The following is a 20,677-nucleotide window of genomic DNA, read 5'->3' as shown; positions in this document are numbered from 1 at the left end:
TGGAGCCACAGGTGCCCAGCAGTCAGACTTGTGCAGCCCCAAACTGTTGCCCTGAGAGGTTGAGGCAACACCAGCCCTCCTATCCTGTGGGGGAACAGAGGTGGAGATGGGCCAGAGGCCCTCAACAAATTCGTGTGGGCTGAAAACTCCTGCCATTGCCCAGAGAGGCCGAGGATACCCAGGTCCTCTCCTATTCTCTTGGGGTGCAGGGATGCAGCCCCACGTGTCCGACTATTCAGGCTCTGCCAGGGGAGAGCACTTACCCTTCCCTGGAGAGTGTGATGCAGGTCCCGCCAGCTTCCTCTCTGCTGGAGGTGGGGCTGGAGCCTAGACCAGGGCTGCAGTCCGATCCTGGAGGAAAGAAGCCCGTCCCTCATTCATGGATTTCAGGCAGCCCGGGTCCCCCTCATGCCGGGGCGGAGTCAAGATGGCGGCTGCCCGCTCTCCCACTTGGGCAGGCTCAGACCCCAGCTGGCTCTAGGATGATACTTTGGCCAGCCGAGTCCACTATCAGTAGCTGCGGTCACTGGACATCTGTCTACTCCTGCAGCGTTGTGGGAAATGGAGCTTCCAGCTCCAGCCACAGAACAGCTCCTGAGGCGGCTTGCGCCCCTAGAGCAGGACGGACACAAGCCTCTGTGGCGAGGCTTGCAGCTTCCCAGAGAGGCGGTGCAGGTCCCCCAGCTTCCTCCCTGTGGAGGTGGGACTGGGGTTTAGGCTACACCTGCGATCAACCTGGGTGGAAGGAAGCGCGTCCCTGCAAGCACTGATTTTCAGTCAGCGCCGCTTCCCCTCGTGCCCGGGGCGGAGTCAGAACGGCGGCCACCGGCTTCCCTCTGACCTGCGCAGGCTCAAGGTTTAGTCGTTCCCAGGATTCTCCTTCAGCCCAGGGCATCCACTGATCAGAGGCTGAAGCCGGTGCCACACCGTGTTTTCCTCCCGTTTCTATTGGGGGAGATGGACCCTCTCTCCGACCACGGAATCGCTCCCGAGGCGGCTTGCACACCACGGGCACCGACCCCCGCGGCGTGGAGGGCTCTACTCACGACTCCTTGGGGCGTCTCCTCCTTCCACACCGTGAAGGGTGTTGCAGGATACTCCTCTGGTCTCCTGGGCCCTCCAAAAGGTGCTTAGGTCGCTCTGGTGGCTCCAGCCGCCTGTTCCAGAGGCCGCCTCAGGAGCGCCCGACGCTGCCGCCATCTTGGCCCCGCCCCGCCCGCAGGGACTTTAGACGAGCCAGGTCCTTCCAGGGCTCACTGGGCCTCCGGAAGATGGCTCTGTGCTTTATCTACTTCCCTTCCTCACGTTTGATTTAATTTTCTGGCTCTACTCTTAGCTCTTGGAGGAACCCTGGCGCTGAGTCTCCTTCGGGAGGAGGGGAGCTCCTCGTCGAGGGCTGGCGAGGAGGGCAGCAGGTGGTGTCCACGGTGGGCGCACCACGGACAGTGGGAGCCCTCCCGGGAGAGGAGAGGTGCTTGCTGACCCGCTTGCAAGCTGCTGTTGGAGCTGCCTTTCCAGGGAGCCGGGTGTCCTCTCCCCGATCCTCCAGGGGACAGTCTCCCACCCTTGCCTCAGTGGGGACCCAGGGCCGTGGACAGTGAGGGCCTCCCTGAAGGGGCTGCGGCCAGCACAGCTCTGAGGGACGGCGGGCCCTGGGCTGTCAGGTATTATGCTTCCTCCAAGTAGGTCAGGCTTCCAGGTGTTTAGGAGGTGACAGCCTAAGTTTTGAAAGGCGTGTAGCACTGCGAAGCCAACCTGGGCACAGCCTCAGATCGGCTCCGCTCTTGGTGAACTCACCTGAAGAACCGTCACAGGATCCGTGGGTTTGGGCAGTGGTTTCTGGCGTCGGCACAGAGCAGCCTGGTGGAAACAGCCGAGGGCCCTGCACGGCCAGGGCTGAGGGGGCCTCCGCAGGACACTCGGGCGCAGGGGCTCCCCTCGCCTCCACAGCTGTCCTGTCCTCAGCTCGGGGCTCTTGCCTCACTCCAGGTCTCAGGCCCTGGCCTGTTGCCCAAACCTGCTTGCCTCTTGGCCAACAGCGTTTCAGAACGTTGGCCAACTCTGGGGTCTCTAGCAAGGGGAAGGAAGCCCCCTTGCAGGAAGACCCCAGCCCCCCGTGTCACCACGGCCTTGGGCAAGGCGGCCTGCGCAGCACCTAAAAGGGGCTGTGGGTGGCGGTGAGCCCGAGAAGGACAATGGCAGGGGCCTGGAGGGCGCTGCTGCTGGTGGTGGGCTTGGCAGCCGTGGCCTGTGTGGCCCATCGCCGGCCCAGCTACGAGAGGATTGTCGACCAGGCCGTGCGATTCTTCAACCAGGGGCGAAGGGGCGGGCCCCTCTTCCGCCTGCTGGAAGCCACGCCACCGCCTCGCGGGGTGAGTGTCCGTGGGGCCTAGGTGGGGGGGGGAGGGCAGGAAGCGCAACGCCAGGGTGACCCTGGGCAGATGTGGCCCTGGACCATGGGGACGTGGGCATAACCTGCCCCCTGGGCGGCCATGAGGGCGGCAGTCAGGACGTGGTGCAAAGGACTTGGTGACCAGGGCTACTCTGTGATATTGTTACTTGCACCAGACGGTGACTCCAGATTCCCGTCTCAGGGCTGACTGTTGGTGGCCCGTTCAGGAGTGCCCGCCGGGAGGCAAGTCCAGTCTGCACCCCACTGGGGCCTGAGGGGTGTCAGAGCTGCTCCAGAGGACACACAGGACCCGGGCTGGCCTCCCTGGTGCCTTAGGGGCTTCTGCTTTCCCCTTCTTTCCCATCCCCTCCTGCTGGCTGCCAGGCAAGCAGAGCCAGGGTTCAAATTCCTAGCTCACGGAGGAGAAAACGGAGAGGCAAGCTCTTACAACGTCTACGTGGCATTTCTGGCGCTGGTTTACAAAAGTCCCACCCACCTCAAATGTCTGCTGAGGCCCCTTGACAAACTCCCTTGCTTTCCTAGAAAGGACTTGAGTCTGCAGACCCTGGCTGAGCCCCTCCAGCTCTGCCACCTTGCCCTCTCTGGGCCTCTGCTCCCTGGACTGTGGAAGGCAGATGGTCAGGAGTTTTCTGTCTCTTCTTTAGAACACCACCTCGAGGACAATCCCTCTCAACTTCAGGATTAAGGAGACAGTGTGCCTGTCGTCGCAGCAGAGACCACCCCAGGAATGCCCCTTCAGGGAGGGCGGGGTGAGTCTCCAGTCCTCCTGCACCCTACCCCAGGGTCCCCTCCTCTCTCACCCACCGCACCTGGCCATGTTGGTTTTGGATGCTGGAAGCCTTTCTTTCTTTCTTTTTTTTTTTTTAAGATTTATTTTATTTATTTATTTCCCCTCCCCCACCCCCTTCCACTGCCCCGGTTGTCTTCTCTCTGTGTCCATTTGCTGCATGTTCTTTGTCCGCTTCTGTTGTTGTCAGTGACATGGGAATCTGTGTTTCTTTTTGTTGAGTCATCTTGCTGCATCAGCTCTCTGTGTGTTTGGTGCCAGCAAGCTGCACTTTCTTTCATACTGGGCGGCTGCACTCCTTGCGCGTGGGGCTACCCTACGCGGGGACACCCCTGCGTGGAAGGGCACTCCTTGTGCGCATCAGCACTGCGCAGGGGCCAGCTCCACACGGGTCAAGGAGGCCCACCACGGACTTCCCATGTGGTAGATGGACACCCTAACCACTGGGCCAAGTCAGCTTCCCGGAAGTCTTTCTTAAAATCAGGGTTTCCTTCTTGCTTTTTCTTACTATAAATTATTGCAAATCATGATGATAAAAGCAATACAGGCCCCAAAATTTAAAAATTGTAAAAAGAAAAAGGACAAAGTCAGGCCATAATCCAGCTAGAGATAATTACTTTTAAAAACTGGGAAAGTAAGCTTTGATGATTCCGGTAAACTTCTAAACGTGGAGAAGTGACGCACCGACAACAGCGTAACTCGCGGCAGCCCCGTGGCCATCGCCCGCGGGGCCTGGGCCTCGCTCTGTCGCTGCCCCCAGGCACTGGTGACCGATTCGGCTTGTGGCTGCCGCGCTCCTTCCCGCGCCCCTTTCCCGTCGCCTCAGGCTGCGGCTTTGATCTGAGGACGGATTGGGGGAGCCCGCGGCCTGGGTGGGGGCCGGGGCGGCCGGGGCCCGCGGGGCGCGGTGCTGCGGGCTGGGCCGGGTGGGCGGGACCCCGGCGCCTCCAGCCCTCGCCCTGCCCCGCAGGAGGAGCGGGACTGCAGCGGCAGCTACACGGCGCAGCGGCGCACCCGCGTGCTCCTGCTCGAGTGCTCGCGCCAGCAGGGGCCGCCGCGGCAGGTAAGCGGCCCGCGCCCCGCCCCTCTGCCCTGGCCGCGGGTCCCTCCTCGGGCGCCCTCCCTGCCGGCCCCTGAGCCCCTGCCCGCCCCTGAGCCCCCCGGCGGGCGCGTGGCCTGCGGGGTGCCCCAGGCGCTGAGCGCGGGCTCAGCTTCCTCCAGGGGACAATGGGGCGGCCCAGGACCCGGGGATAGGGGGAGGACACCCAGCGACCTGGGGGCTCGTGGAGGGGAGCAGGGAGCAGCGTCGAGGACTGCAGGCGGCGGGACGCAGGGGCCCGTGGTCGGGGCTGGGGAGGCCTGGGGTGGGGGCTCTCAGGACGCAGGACCCCTTGGACGTTCCGCCCTTCCCCGCCCCCCCCATCCCGCACAGGCATTTGGGAAAAGGGCACCCCGAGGTGGAGTCTCCCCGCCAGTGAGTGGGGCTGGGCCCCGCCCGGATGCGTGGAGACCCCGAGGCAGCCTGCCCAGCAGCTGTGGGCACGGGGCAGGGCCACCTCCAGCCCTGCGCGCCACCTCCTCCCGCCGGGGTCCCCGTGTCCGCACCCAGGCCTGGAGGGAGAGGCCGCCGGGTGGGGGGCCCGGGGCCTGACGGCGGCGGGAGCTCCCGGCCTCTGCTCCTGCAGGTCTCCCCACCTGAGCTCGCGGAGGCCACGGAGGCTGAGGAGGTCCGAGAGGCCGAGGAGGTCCAGGAGGTAGCAGAGGCCGGGGAGGCCGCGGAGGCCGCAGCAGAAGAGGAGGTGGCGGAGGCAGCGAGGTTGCCCGGGTCATCGAGGCCGCTGCCGAGGCCGCCGCCCAGGCCCCTGCCCAGGCCGCTGCCCAGGCCCCCGCCCAGGCCGCTGCCCAGGCCGCTGCCCAGGCCCCCGCCCAGGCCTCTGCCCAGGCCGCTGCCCAGGCCCCCGCCCAGGCCGCTGCCCAGGCCGCTGCCCAGGCCCCCGCCCAGGCCGCTGCCCAGGCCGCTGCCCAGGCCCCCGCCCAGGCCGCTGCCCAGGCCGTGGAATGCACCCTCTCGCTAGACTGACACCTCCAAACTGCTGCCCGCGGTCAGGGTCCTGTAGGAGACAGCCAAATACGACACCGTCTCCCGCATCCTGAGCACCTTCTAGGCCTGGCTCGCCCCTGCCCGCCTGGCGCCCTCTGCGGCCGCGCTCAGCCCCCTCCTGCACCCCCTCCCTGAGCCCCTCCACACTTCCCCTTTCACACCTACTTCCCTCTGCCAGAAACCCCTGTCCCATCCTGTCTGTATCCTCCTTCTCTAAGGCAGAGTTCAAAAGTCACCCTCCGGGAGGCCTCCCTGCACTAATCGCGCCCCCCCCTTGCGCTGCCAGCCTCATCCAGGCTGGCCCTGCCCACCTCCTCCCATCCCCAGGAGCTCGGCGCCTGCTCACAGGAGCCCCCGCCAGCTGAGGGGTCCATGGAAGGAGCTTCCCCACGGGGTGCTCTGCGCATGGGAGGCTCTCTGTGTAGGATCCGCAGTTCCTCTCGGCCATGCCCAGGCACTGTGACAACCAGGCACCTCCCAGGGGATGAGAGCACCCTCGCTAGAGACCCACAAGAGAAAGCTGAAATAAACTCTTCTGAAATGACTGATTTCTTGAATGAAGTGGTGCACAGACCACCCCTGTGGTTCCTTTGGGTAACAAAGCTCCCGCCAGCACCACCCACCCCTGAAGCCCAGACGTGCACATCAGATACCCTGGAGCTCCCTGGGGCTGCCTGACAGGGTCCCGCTCTAGGCCACCTGACGGCAGCTTCCGCCCTCCACAAGCCTGGGCCTCACCCCGGGCTCATGCGCTCTCACGCCCCGCAGCGGGACCCCCGCAAAGCCTCTGCCTGAGCGCCGAGGCGGCCTCATGCCTGAGGACAGTGCCCGGAGGGCAGGTGCTCAGGAAATCCTCATGCCTGAGGACAGTGCCCGGAGGGCAGGTGCTCAGGAAATCCTCACCGAAGGCTGTGCTTCCCACGATCGTCCTCTTCAAGTCAGCCAGCGCCACACCTGAGGGAAGGCGCCCCATTCCAGGGGGTGTGGTTTAGGGCCCCTTGGGGAAGGGGCCTCTTTGTAACGGTCCCAAGGATTCTCTCCATTAGTAATGACCACTGTCGGTCACTGAAGGCCACTTCTCAGATGGTTCCTCATTGCCCAGGCACCACCTGCCCCTTCCAGGGAGGAAACCAGCCTCAGGGCAGCTGGGCCGCTTGCTACAGCCCAACCTGCTCCCTGGGAGCTAAGGCCTGGGCAGCACCCACTGATGGGTGAGCAGACAGGGAGGGTGCTGCTGCAGGAGGGAGCCTGGGGGAGGGTTGAGCTGAGCAGGAGGCCCTAAGACCCTCAGGCCCTCTCCTCCTGGTGGGGAAACGATGTTCACCTGAAGGCCACTGCCAACCCTTGGAGCCCCAAGAAGGCAGCTCATTCACAGCCCACCTCACTCCCCGCCTGCCCCCACACGGGCCAGAGCACACCAGGCCTCCTGCAGGTTTTCTCAGGGGCCCGGGCCCAGCCTGGACGCCCGGGGCCTGGGCTGAGCACTTCCTGTCGGGAAGCTCCTGGGTTCATCGGGGCAGCCCTGGCAGCATCACAGCAGGTCTGGGCGAGACGGGCCTGCAGGCCCCAGCCCCGAGTCCTGGGGGGCCACACTGCTCCATTCCCTCAGCCCTAGGGACTAGCAGAGCCTCGGGTCGCTCAGGCTCCAAGTGCTGCTCAGTCTCCTGGAGGTGCTGACAGTCCCCGGGCCCAAAGGCGTGAGGAATCAGGAGAGAATCCACTTGGGGGAGGAGGGGAGCGCAGTGGGTGAACCCCTAGGGCGGCATTTAATGCCTAAGCAATCAAACTCCACTCTTCAGACACACCCACACACATGCAAACTCAAGTGACTTCATGGTCTACACTGCATCTTACAACCGGCTTGTTCCCTTTTACTGTGTCATTAACACTCTGCAGTCACTAGTGATCTGTCACACGAGCTTCCCTGCCTGGCTAATGCTTCACTGGGCGGCTACACCTCCATTTATTTGTCCTCCCCTGCTACTGGGCACTGCAGTTGCTTGCGTCTTTCATTGTAAACAACGCTGAATGTGTGGACATTTTAAGAAGTTAATGTATTGCTGAGCTTCTATCCAGGGTAGGAGTAGAATTATTCTGGCAGTTGTAGTTTTACCATTGGGAAGCAGAGAATTGCTTAAATGGCCCAACAGAGGAACGATTATGTACTTTGTGCTGTAGCCACTAGGGAAAATATTAGGCAGTCTTTAAAATAAATTTGAAGGCACGGTTACAACCTGGAAAATGCCGGTGTTGGAATACACAAAACCTTCTTCAAAAGCGTGATTACAGAAAACAGCGGGCAGAAAGTTAAAATTCGAAATGTATAATGGGGAAATAACTAACAATAGACACAGGAGAGATTGAGAGACTTTAAGAGTTTATGACTCCTTAGAACTCTACCAGAAAATGTGAAAACCTGGGGGAAATGAATGATTTCCCACTAAATAGGAATTATCAACACTGACTGGGAGCCCGAAGGGGAAAATGTGAAAAGGCCAGTTTTCTCAGAAGAGCCTTGAAAGGTGACTGGAGTTCCAGGAGCAGAAGCCCCCACTGCAGGGCTCACGACGTCCCAGAGCAGGGCTTCTCCAGCGCTGCTGCTTCCAGAGCCAGCCGAGGAGTCTTACTAAAACGCAGGTCCTGGATTAGCAGGCCTGGGGTGGACCCAGGAATCTGCATTTCTAAAGAGCTTCCAGGGAAGCAAACTTGGCTCAACAGATAGAGCGTCCTCCTACCACATGGGAGGTGCAGGGTTCAAACCCAGGGCCTCCTGACCTGTGTGGTGAGCTGATCCATGTGCAGCGCTGATGTGTGCAGGGAGTGCTGTGCCACACAGGTGTGTTCCCCGTGTAGGGGAGCCCCACAAGCAAGGAGTGCGCCCTGTAAGGAGAGTCGCTCTGTACCAAAGAAGCACTGCTTGCCGAGGAGTGGCGCCGCACACACGGAGAGCTGACGCTTCAAGATGATGCAAGAAAGACACAGATTCCCAGGTCCAACGAACAGATGCAAGCGGACACAGAAGAACACACAGCGAATGACACAGAGAGCCGACAACTCTGGGGGGAAGGGGAGAGAAATAAATAAAACATAAAAAAAATAGAGAGCTTGCAGATGCTGCTGATGGCGCTGGCCCTGGAGCACCCTCTGTGTAGCCACTGCTGAGGGTGTTCACTATTCCAAATCGAATAACAAGGGACTGTTGAGGGCAGTAAACTACTCCAAGTCAAAGAAAAGGAAGGAAAGTTCCCCAATTCCTTTTTTTTCAATCCCAAGACACAACTAATACTAAAACATGAAAAAATAAAATTATGAACAATTCTCCAGAAAAGCAATGTTGCTAATAGTGACCGTTGCCCTGTTGGGCCTGGCCTCTGAAGGACAGTGTCCTCCGCCGACATTGTCAATTAAAACGGGCCACACAGAGGCGGCCCCTAGCACCCAGCCTTCCTGAAGGCAAATCCCCAGACTCGCGGGCTAGGCTTCCAATTCCTGCAGATTAAGTTCAACCAAATTACAGCCCAATCTTATTTACAATACACAGAACAAGATCTGAAAGAAAAAAAGGAAAGACAAACCTTATTCTATTAATAACTGCAGCTCCACGGGGCAGGGAGTTTTATTAGGATTGTTCACTGCTTTCTCTCCAGTACCTAAAGTTCAGGATTTGCTGATTAAAAATACATGCTGAACAAATGAGGAAGTTGATATAATGAATAAGTCAGTTTTTTCAAAATGCACACATTGAATGCATTGGAACCCATTAGGATCCGGACAGGGCTTGCATGTGTGTTTTTAAAGGGAAGAAATTCATCTTAAAATTCACATGGAAGGGATGCGGATGTGGCTCAAGTGACTGAGTGCCTCTCTCCCACATGGGAGGTCCCAGTGTTGGTTCCCGGTGCCTCCTAAAGAGAAGACAAGCAGATAGAGAGCACACAGCGAATGGACACCGAGAGCAGACAGCAAGAGCAAACAACGAGGAAGGAGGCAGATAAATAAATAAAACAAGTCTTAAAAAGGAAAATTCACCTGGAAGAATAAACGCCCAGGAATAGCCAAGGAAACTGTGAAAAAGTGAGTGTGTCAGGGCCAAGTGACTGTGGTCCAGTGTAACAGGAGAGAGACCTGTATACATGAATAGGAAATTTTTGACAAAAGGACAGTTCAGTCCTTTTGGTGAATATTTACTAAATTAGGCTGGTCTAACTGGTTAGCCACCTGGAGGAAAAAATATACCACCCACTAAAAATTGCAGTTGGATTAAATACGCATGTATAAGAAATAAAACAATAAGGCCTACCGAGAAAATCAAATGGTAAAAATTTGGCAACCAAGGGGAAACCAGCTGAGGAAGGAGTAAATAAATGGTGGGACAAATCCACCTTGGGACATGGCGTGGCCTTTAAAGACAGAGTGGAGGTCAGCAGGAGGCGGGGAGAAAACTGACAAATAGTTACTCCCAAATAATTACTTGCAGATAAATAGAGATGGTTTACATGAGTGTAGAGAAAAGAGGGAAGAAAACACAGGAGAGGGTAAGGAGGATTGTGGGGGAGTTTCTGATACGGGTGGGAAGAGAAGGAAGAGGGAGTCAAGCCAAAAAGGAAAAGGAAAAGGTGGACTGCCCTTCAGCGAAGCATGACTAGGTGGCCCACTTCTGCGTTTATATACGATGGGCGTGTGTGCATGAGGTGGACACATGCATGAAGGAATTAAAATGTGCACCCAGCGATAGTCTCGAAGACCATGTAATGTGGAGGAAAGCGTTAGCGTCACGTGATGAAAGTGGGATCCCGCAGTTTACCTATGAGATTCAACCACACCGCAACCCCAGGCAGGGAGCTGCAGGGCAGGAGTGGCCCCACGGGATGGAGGCCACGAAGCCCCTGAGCCCACAGCTGCCCTTACCAACCTGGCCTGACCCCACCCCGGGAGCTGGAGCCCCGGATGGGGCACAGGCCCCTGCTCTGGGAAAGGGGACAGCCGACCTTGGGAACTCAGGAGCTGCAGGGAGAATCAGAGTTCTGCTCTTCATTGTTTGTTTTACAGCTTTATTGTGTTGCAATTAACATATAATAACCTGACTTATTCAAATTTTAAGTGTACATTTTGACAAGCTTGTCATGGTACACACCTGTGAAACCATCACCACGGTCAAGGGTGCCATAACCTACAGAGTGGAGTGGGAGAGAGTGGAAGCCACAGTGTAAACTGTAATCCGTGCTGTGTGGCAATGCTCCAAAATGTGCTCATCAGAGCAGTGAATGTGCCACACTAAGGAAAGAAGTTGTAATGTGGGGAAAGTGCGGGGTGCAGGGAGTGGGGTCTATGGGAACCTTTTATGTTTCTTCTGTAACATTTTATGTAATCTAAGTATCTTTTAAAAATAAATAAAAAGTGAAATAGAAACAAAAACAAGAAAAAGCGTGACCACACCCTCCATCTGGGTTTCCTGGCAGCCCTCTGTCCCCCTGCTTCCCTCTCCTCAGCCACCCCCCAGCCCCACCTTTGCCATCCTCAGGTAACCGCTGACCCACTGTCTGTCCCTAGAGAGTAGTTTGCATTTTATACCATATGGACTCTTCTGCCTGGCTGCTTTCAGTGAGCTGGGTGAATCAAGAGTTTATTCCTCTTATTGCGTAGGATGGAAGCATCACAATTTATCATTTCTGTTGATTTTTCAGTCTGCCACTGATTGAGTGACCTTGAGTAGGTTTCTTTCATTCTCTCAGCCTTAGTATACTCCTCCATAAAATGGGGAGAGCCCTGCTCTGTCTCCTCAAGCAGGCTGACGAGATAACGTTCAGCAGGTTTCTTAGCCAATCTGGTGACGAAATGGCCTGGGTCAGGATGGCTTCAGATTCAGATGAATCCTACCAAATATCTACAAAGGAATAATACCATTCCTTCACAAACTCTTTGAGAAATAGAGGAGTAAGCCACACGTCCCAACTCATTCTACGAGGACAGTATTACCAGCCAGACAGAGCCAGAGAAACACATCACAAGAAAACTACAGAAATATCCCTAATGAACATAGATGCAAATATCCTTAGTAAAATACTAGCCAGCCACACCTCGCAACATATAAAAAGCTTTGCACACCATGACCAAGGGGAATTTATCGCAGGAATGCCATGTTGGATCAATATCTGAAAATCAAATTAATGTTATTCACTATAATAAAGCTAAAGGAAAAAATACACATGACCAAGAGAAGCAGAAAAAGCATCTGACAAAAATACCCACGTGAGCAGATGTGGCTGAAGGAGTTGAGTGCCAGCCTCCCACATGGGAGTTCCCAGTATCCCCTAAAGAAGACAAACAAACCACTAGCACACATTGAGCAAAAATCATGTGCAAATAACCAGCAAGACAACAATAAAGAACGAGAAGACAATGAGCTAAAACAAATGAGCAAGGAACAGATGTGGTACAAGCAGTTGAGTGCCTGCCTACCACATGGGAGGTCCAGCGTTCAAACCCAGGGCCTCCTGACCCATGTGATGAGCTGGCCCACGCTCAGTGCTGATGCATGCAACGCGTACCATGCCGTGCAGGGGTGTCCCTCGCATGGGGGAGCCCCACGCGGAAGGAGTGTGCCCCTCACGGAGAGCCGCCCCACGCGAAAAAGGGCAGCCTGCCCAGATGTGGCGCCACACACATGGAGAACTGAAGCAGCAAGATGATGCAACAAAAAGAGACACAGATTCCTGGTGTCGCTGATAAGAAAGCAAGCAGACACAGAAGAACACACAGAGAGTGGAAAGAGAGAGCAGACAACATGGGGTGGGGGGAGAGGGAGAGAATTTTTTAAAAAACTAAATAAAGACATTAAAAAAAAAAACGCAGAAGAGCACGCAGCAAATGGACACAGAGCAGAGAACAAAGAAGCTGCAAAGGGAGGGGGGATAAATAAAAGTAATTACAGACATAGAAGAACACACAGTGAACCGACACAGAAAGCAGACGGCACTCAAAAAATAAAAAGCTGCAAGGGGGGGGATAAAAAAACAAAACAAAAACATAAAAATTCCAAACCAAAACAACAACAAGCAAACAGATGAGGGAGTCATCTTGGGGTGAGGGGGGGTCAATCCAACACCTAACTGTGATTAAAGAAAGGAAGCCCCAACAAATTAGGAATAGAGAGAAACTTCCTCAACCTGAAAGAGCTCATCAGTGAACAACCCACAGCTTAACATGACATTTAATGGTGAAGACCTGGACACTATCCCCAGGGAAGGAGGCCCATTTTGTTCTGTTCCACACTGTACTGGAAGTTCTAGCCAGGGCAATAAGGTAGAAAAACAAAAGGCATCCTAGGGGGGGGAGAGGGGGGGGTGGGGGGGTGGGGTTGAATGGGACCTCACATATATATTTTTAATGTAATATTATTACAAAGTCAATAAAAAATAAAAAAATTAAAAAAAAAAACAAAAAAAAAAAAAAACAAAAGGCATCCAGTTTGGAAAGAAAGAAGTTATTCACAGATATGTCCACACATGGCAGAACGGTTCACAAAAGCCACAGAATGAAAACAACACACTTGCCCAACTGATGAATGGGTAAATAAAGGGGCATAACCAGACAATGGGGTATTAGTGGGCCATAGGAAGGAATGAAGTTCTGATGCAGGCTGTAATATGAATGGACCTTGAAAACACGATGCTAAGCGAAAGAAGCCAGACACAGAAGGCCACAGAGTGGATGATTCCATTTTTAGGAAATGTCTAGAATAGGCGAATCTGTAAAGACAGAATTCTGATTAGTGGTTGCCAGAGGGCAAGGGGAGGGGAGAATGGTAGCGATTGCCCATGGAGACAAGGTTTCTTTTGAACATGTTCTGAATTGTACATTTTTAAAGGGTGAATTTTATAGTATGTGAAATATATCTCAAAAAGAAAGAGTTCCGTTCTAGTTTTTTGTTTGTTGGTTTTTTGGTTTCTTTTGAGGTGCTGGTATTGAACTCAGAATCTTGTGTATGGAAGCTGGAGTTCAACCACTGAGCCACATCAGCTTCCCTGAGTTGGTTTTCTCATGTTTTGCTTGTTGTTTGTTTTTATTTTTTCAGGAGAGACCAGGATGTGAACCCAGGACAGAACCCAGTACCGAACCTGGGACCAAACCTGGAAACTCCCATGTGGGGGGCAGGAGCTGAACCCTGTGAGCCACATCTGCTCCCACTCTATTTAAGTTAAAAAGCAAAACAAAACACCTAAAAACAGCTATAGACGTACTGCGGATACAATATAGTAAGAGATAGCTTTTTAAAATACATCTATTATTTTTGTAAAATTGAAAGTTGGTTGTCAAAAAAAAATCAGGGAAACGGACTTTGGCCCAGTGGTTAGGGCGTCCGTCTACCATATGGGAGGTCCGCAGTTCAAACCCCGGGCCTCCTTGACCCGTGTGGAGCTGGCCATGTGCAGTGCTGATGCGCGCAAGGAGTGCCGTGCCACGCAAGGGTGTCCCCCACGTGGGTGAGCCCCACGCGCAAGGAGTGCACCCATAAGGAGAGCCGCCCAGCGTGAAAAGAAAGAGCAGCCTGCCCAGGAATGGCGCCGCCCACACTTCCCATGCCGCTGACGACAACAGAAGCGGACAAGGAAACAAGACGCAGCAAATAGACACCAAGAACAGACAACCAGGGGAGGGGGGAGAATTAAATAAATAAATAAATCTTTAAAAAAAAAAAATCAAATAAAAAAGTTGAAAGTAAAACTCCCTGCAGGCCTCCATGCAGTGATCATCATTATTAGCATTTTAGTGGACATCCTTTCGGACGCTTTGCCAGCGCTGCTGACAGGGGCACTATTGTCCATACAGGGAAGCAGGCTTTCTATTCGGATTTGCATTGGCACACTATCTTCCCTGGTCTGTGCAAGCCCCCTCTCTGCTTTTATTTTTAATTTTCCCATCCATTTCCCACCCCCTCAACCGTCAATCATTCTTACCTGTACTTTTTGCGTGTTATACAGGTGTATCATTTAAAGTCAATGTATTCTAATAAGTATAAAGGGGTTCAGGTACCTAGCCCACGGGTGTGTCCTTTTGTTACCAAGCACCCTGTTTTTAAGACTGATGCATCCACTTGCTCTGTGTTCATCTGGGTCTGTGGCTCTAACTCGGGCTTTCTGACCCTCAGCACTATTGAGATGCAGGGCCAGATAACTGTCTGTGTGCGGGGCTGTTTTGTGCATTTTAGGAGGTTAAGCAGCCCACCTGGCCTCTACCTACCACCTGCCATTAGCATCCTGTTCCCAAGCTGTGACAATGAACGTCTCTCGACTGACAATCGTTGGGGATGAGGAGGCTGGTGCAAAACTGCTCCCAGTTGAGAGTCATGGCTGCACTGCTGCATGGCGTTTCTCAGTGTGCACCCACCATCTTTCCTTGTTCACCCTCCCTGTGGCGGGCACCCAGCCTGCCCCAGCACCTGCTGCACATTCCAGGCTGCAGTGAACACCCTCGTGCATGTCCCCTGTGGCCTCGGGGCCGGCAGGCTGGGTCATGGGACCAGCCTGGACATCCTTGGACCAGGCAGTGCTCCGAGGCTGCCCAGAATGGCTGCTCCAGCCAACCTCCCACCAGACCTGTGCCGTCGAACCCTCGTTCTTTAGGTAAAAACCTCGAGTGAACATGTCACCCATCAACAAGTGGACCTGCACCCCAACAAGTAGTAGCAGTATCTCGCGAGCGGACATGACCATGACTTCCTGCACGATCCCCTCTCAACATATATAGAGGGTACTTCTACTTACTCCCCAGTATACATCAGGCTTGTATGGACTTTTGAGACGAGCCACAGTCCTTCCAAGACTCACTGGGCCTCTGGAAAATGGCTCTGTGCTTTATCTACTTCCCTTCCTCACTTTATATTTAATTTTCTGGCTCTACTCTTAGCTCTTGGAGGAAGGGGTGAGTATCATGAGCTTCTCTGTGCCTCAGTTTCCCCACTGGTGGGCTTCTATGGGAACCACCGCAGTGGCTCTTCTCCGCCCTGGCACTGAGTCTCCTTCGGGAGGAGGGGAGCTCCTCAGATGAGGGCTGGCGAGGAGGGCAGCAGGTGGGTGTCCACGGTGGGCGCACCACGGACAGCGGGAGCCCTCCCGGGACAGGCGAGGTGCTTGCTGACCCACTTGCAAGCTGCTGTCTGGAGCTGCCTTTCCAGGGAGCCGGGTGTCCTCTCCCCGATCCTCCAGGGGACAGTCTCCCACCCTTGCCTCAGTGGGGACCCAGGGCCGTGGACAGTGAGGGCCTCCCTGAAGGGGCTGCGGCCAGCACAGCTCTGAGGGACGGTGGGCCCTGGGCTGTCAGGTATTGTGCTTCCTCCAAGTAGGTCAGGCTTCCAGGTGTTTAGGAGGTGACAGCCTAAGTTTTGAAAGGCGTGTAGCACTGCGAAGCCAACCTGGGCACAGCCTCAGATCGGCTCCGCTCTTGGTGAACTCACCTGAAGAACCGTCACAGGGTCGGTGGGTTTGGGCAGTGGTTTCTGGCGTCGGCACAGAGCAGCCTGGTGGAAACAGCCGAGGGCCCTGCACGGCCAGGGCTGGAGGTGGCCTCCGCAGGACACGGGCGCGGCCCGAGGCCCGGGCGCAAGGGCTCCCCTCGCCTCCACAGCTGTCCTGTCCTCAGCTCGGGGCTCTTGCCTCACTCCAGGTCTCAGGCCCTGGCCTGTTGCCCAAACCTGCTTGCCTCTTGGCCAACAGCGTTTCAGAACGTTGGCCAACTCTGGGGTCTCTAGCAAGGGGAAGGAAGCCCCCTTGCAGGAAGACCCCAGCCCCCCCCCCCCCGTGTCACCACGGCCTTGGGCAAGGCGGCCTGCGCAGCACCTAAAAGGGGCTGTGGGTGGCGGTGAGCCCGAGAAGGACAATGGCAGGGGCCTGGAGGGCGCTGCTGCTGGTGGTGGGCTTGGCAGCCGTGGCCTGTGTGGCCCATCGCCGGCCCAGCTACGAGAGGATTGTCGACCAGGCCGTGCGGTTCCTCAACCAGGGGCGAAGGGGCGGGCCCCTCTTCCGCCTGCTGGAAGCCACGCCACCGCCTCGCGGGGTGAGTGTCTGTGGGGCCTAGGTGGGGGGGAGGGCAGGAAGCGCAACGCCAGGGTGACCCTGGGCAGATGTGGCCCTGACCATGGGGACGTGGGTGTCACTTGGCCCCTGGGTAGCCATGAGGGCGGCAGGCAGGACGTGGTGCAAAGGACTTGGTGACTGGGGCTACTCCGTGACGGCGTTCCTTCCACAAGAAGGTATCTCCAGATTCCTGTATCACGGCTGATGGTTGGTGCATGATTCAAGAGTGCCCGCCGGGAGGCAAGTCCAGCCTGCACCCAGACTGGGGCCCAAGGGGTGTCAGAGCTGCTCCGGAGGACACACAGGACCCGGGCTGGCCTCCCTGGTGCCTTAGGGGCTTCTGCTTTCCCCTTCTTTCCCATCCCCTCCTGCTGGCTGCCAGGCAAGCAGAGCCAGGATTCGAATTTCTAGCTCACAGAGGAGAAAACAGAGAGGCAAGCTCTTACTGCTTCTACGTGGCATTTCTTGGTGGTTTCCAAAAGCCACCTCCACCTCAAATGTCTGCTGAGCCCTTGACAAGCTCCCTTGCTTTCCTAGAAAGGGCTCGAGTCTGCAGACCCAGGCTGAGCCCCTCCAGCTCTGCCACCTCGCCCTCTCTGGGCCTCTGCTCCCTGGACTGTGGAAGGCAGATGGTCAGGAGTTTTCTGTCTCTTCTTTAGAACACCACCTCGAGGACAATCCCTCTCAACTTCAGGATTAAGGAGACAGTGTGCCTGTCGTCACAGCAGAGACCGCCCCAGGAATGCCCCTTCAGGGAGGGCGGGGTGAGTCTCCCATCCTCCTGCACCCTACCCCAGGGTCCCCTCCTCTCTCAGGGGGAGCACAAGGGGGTGCTGGCGGCCTCCACACACCTCACCTGGCCATGTTGGTTTTGGATGCTGGAAGTATTTCTTAAAATCGGTTTTCCTTCTTGCTTTTTCTTACTATAAATTATTGCAAATCATGACAATAAAAGCAAAACAGTCCCCAAAATTAAAAAATTGTAAAAAGAAAAAGGACAAAGTCAGGCCATAATCCAGCTAGAGATAATTACTTTTAAAACCCGGGAAAGTAAGCTTTGATGATTCCGGTAAACTTCTAAACGTGGAGAAGTGACGCACCGACAACAGCGTAACTCGCGGCAGCCCCGTGGCCATCGCCCGCGGGGCCTGGGCCTCGCTCTGTCGCTGCCCCCAGGCACTGGTGACCGATTCGGCTTCCGGCTGCGGCGCTCCTTCCCGCGCCCCTTTCCCGTCGCCTCAGGCTGCGGCTTTGATCTGAGGACGGATTGGGGGAGCCCGCGGCCTGGGTGGGGCCGGGGCGGCCGGGGCCCGCGGGGCGCGGTGCTGCGGGCTGGGCCGGGTGGGCGGGACCCCGGCGCCTCCAGCCCTCGCCCTGCCCCGCAGGAGGAGCGGGACTGCAGCGGCAGCTACACGGCGCAGCGGCGCACCCGCGTGCTCCTGCTCGAGTGCTCGCGCCAGCAGGGGCCGCCGCGGCAGGTAAGCGGCCCGCGCCCCGCCCCTCTGCCCTGGCCGCGGGTCCCTCCTCGGGCGCCCTCCCTGCCGCCCCCTGAGCCCCTGCCCGCCCCGCAGCCCCCCGGCGGGCGCGTGGCCTGCGGGGTGCCCCAGGCGCTGAGCGCGGGCTCAGCTTCCTCCAGGGGACAATGGGGCGGCCCAGGACCCGGGGATAGGGGGAGGACACCCAGCGACCTGGGGGCTCGTGGAGGGGAGCAGGGAGCAGCGTCGAGGACTGCAGGCGGCGGGACGCAGGGGCCCGTGGTCGGGGCTGGGGAGACCTGGGGTGGGGGCTCTCAGGACGCAGGACCCCTTAAGCCCCCGCCCCCGACCCCACACACCCACCCATTTGGGAAAAGGGCACCCCGAGGTGGAGCCTCCCGGCCAGTGGGTGGAGCCGGGAACGGCTGGGACTGGTCGCGACCCCGAGGCAGCCTGCCCAGCAGCTGTGGGCACGGGGCAGGGCCACCTCCAGGCCAGCGCGCCACCTCCTCCCGCCCGGGTCCCCGTGTCCGCACCCAGGCCTGGAGGGAGAGGCCGCCGGGTGGGGGGGCCGGGGCGTGACGGCGGCGGGAGCTCCCGGCCTCTGCTCCTGCAGGTCTCCCCACCTGAGCTCGCGGAGGCCGCGGAGGTAGCAGAGGCCGCGGAGGCCGTAGAGGAAGCGGCGGAAGAGGCAGCAGCGGAGGAAGTGGAGGTCTCGGAGGAAGCAGAGGTGGTGCAGGCCGTGGAAGCAAGGGCCCAGGACCAGATGGCGGCCGGGGAACAGGCAGGGGAAGAAGCAGCGGGAGAGCCGGGGCAGCCTCGGAAGCCACCGAGCGCACCAGCCGCCGAGATTGACACCTCCAAGCTGCCGCCCGCGATCAGGGACATGTACGAGAAAGCCAAGTACGACATCATCTCGCACATCCTGAGCAACTTCTAGGCCTGGCTCGCCCCTGCCCGCCCGGCGCCCTCTGCAGGCGCGCACAGCCCCCCTCCTGCACCCCCTGCCTGAGCCCCTCCACACTTCCCCTTTCACAGCTGCTTGCCTCTGCCTGAAACCCCTGTCCCATCCTGTCTGTACATCCTCCTCCTCTAAGGCACAGGTCAAAAGTCACCCCTCCGGGAGGCCTCCCTGCGCGGCCCCCTCACCCACCGCTGTGCGCTCCCAGCCTCACCCAGGCTGGCCCTGCCTGCAGCGTTGCATCTCGCCCCCCAGGAGCTCAGCGCCTGCTCACAGCAGCCCCCGCCAGCTGAGGGGTCCATGGAAGGAGCTTCTCCTTTCATGGGGTGGGGAGCTCTCTGTGCAGGATCCACAGTTCCTCTCGGCCATGCCCAGTCACTGTGACAACCAGGCACCTCCCAGGGGATGAGAGCACTCTCGCTAGAGACCCAGAAGGGAAAGCTGTAATAAAATGTTCTGAACTGATTCTGTGAATGAAGTGGTGCAGAGACCTCCCCTGTGGATCCTTTGGGTGACAAAGCTCCTGCCAGCACCCACCCCGGAAGCCCAGACGTGCACATCAGGATCCCTGGAGCTCCCTGGGGCTGCTGGCAGGGTCGGGCTCTGCAGCTTCCCTTCCAACGTCCCCTCCCTGCACCTGCCCCAGGCCAGCTGACGGCAGCTTCCGCCCTCCACAATCCGGTGCCTCACCCGGGCTCCCACGCTCTCACGCCCCGCAGCGGGAACCCCACAAAGCCTCTGCCTGAGCACGGAGGCAGCCTCATGCCTGAGGACAGTGCCTGGAGGGCAGGTGCTCAGGAAATCCTCTCCGCAGGCTGTGCTTCCCACGATCGTCCTCTTCAAGTCAGCCAGCACCACACCTGAGGGAAGACGCCCCATTCCAGGGGGTGTGGTTTAGGGCCCCTTGGGGAAGGGGCCTCTTTGTAACGGTCCCAAGGATTCTCTCCATTAGTAATGACCACGGTCGGTCACTGAAGGCCACTTCTCAGATGGTTCCTCATTGCCCAGGCACCACCTGCCACTTCCAGGGAGGAAACCAGCCTCAGGGCAGCTGGGCCGCTTGCTACAGCCCAACCTGCTCCCTGGGAGCTAAGGCCTGGGCAGCACCCACTGATGGGTGAGCAGACGGGGAGGGTGCTGCTGCAGGAGGGAGCCTGGGGGAGGGTTGAGCTGAGCAGGAGGCCCTAAGGCCCTCAGGCCCTCTCCTCCTGGTGGGGAAACGATGTTCACCTGAAGGCCACTGCCAACCCTTGGAGCCCCAAGAAGGCAGCTCATTCACAGCCCACCTCACTCCCCGCCTGCCCCCACACGGGCCAGAGCACACCAGGCCTCCCGCAGGTTTTCTCAGGGGCCCGTGCCCAGCCTGGACGCCCGGGGCCTGGGCTGAGCACTTCCTGTCGGGAAGCTCCTGGGTTCATCGGGGCAGCCCTGGCAGCATCACAGCAGGTCTGGGCGAGACGGGCCTGCGGGCCCCAGCCCCGAGTCCTGGGGGGCCACACTGCTCCATTCCCTCAGCCCTCAGGGCTAGCAGAGCCTCGGGTCGCTCAGGCTCCAAGTGCTGCTCAGTCTCCTGGAGGTGCTGACAGTCCCCGGGCCCAAAGGCGTGAGGAATCAGGAGAGAATCCACTTGGGGGAGGAGGGGAGCGCAGTGGGTGAACCCCTAGGGCGGCATTTAATGCCTGAGCAATCAAACTCCACTCTTCAGACACACCCACACACATGCAAACTCAAGTGACTTCATGGTCTACACTGCATCTTACAACCGGCTTGTTCCCTTTTACTGTGTCATTAACACTCTGCAGTCACTAGTGATCTGTCACACGAGCTTCCCTGCCTGGCTAATGCTTCACTGGGCGGCTAGACCTCCA

The 20,677-nt window shown here is 57.6% G+C and overlaps 1 protein-coding gene across 1 annotated transcript; it reads left to right on the top strand.

The window, feature by feature from the left end:
* Positions 1–16,154: 16,154 nt before the first annotated feature.
* Positions 16,155–19,274, top strand: LOC131276086 (15 kDa protein B-like). The gene is made up of 4 exons (XM_058288359.2): positions 16,155–16,353; positions 17,033–17,137; positions 17,759–17,851; positions 18,465–19,274. Exons 1-4 carry the CDS (start codon positions 16,177–16,179, stop codon positions 18,786–18,788), a joined length of 699 nt encoding a protein of 232 aa, XP_058144342.1. The 5' UTR covers positions 16,155–16,176; the 3' UTR covers positions 18,789–19,274.
* The last annotated feature ends 1,403 nt before the right edge of the window (positions 19,275–20,677 follow it).

This window comes from Dasypus novemcinctus, chromosome 26 (assembly GCF_030445035.2).
Source record: "Dasypus novemcinctus isolate mDasNov1 chromosome 26, mDasNov1.1.hap2, whole genome shotgun sequence".
Classification (NCBI taxonomy): domain Eukaryota; kingdom Metazoa; phylum Chordata; class Mammalia; order Cingulata; family Dasypodidae; genus Dasypus; species Dasypus novemcinctus.
Note: the sequence above shows the minus strand (reverse complement) of the source record. Positions and strands in the feature narration are given on the sequence as shown.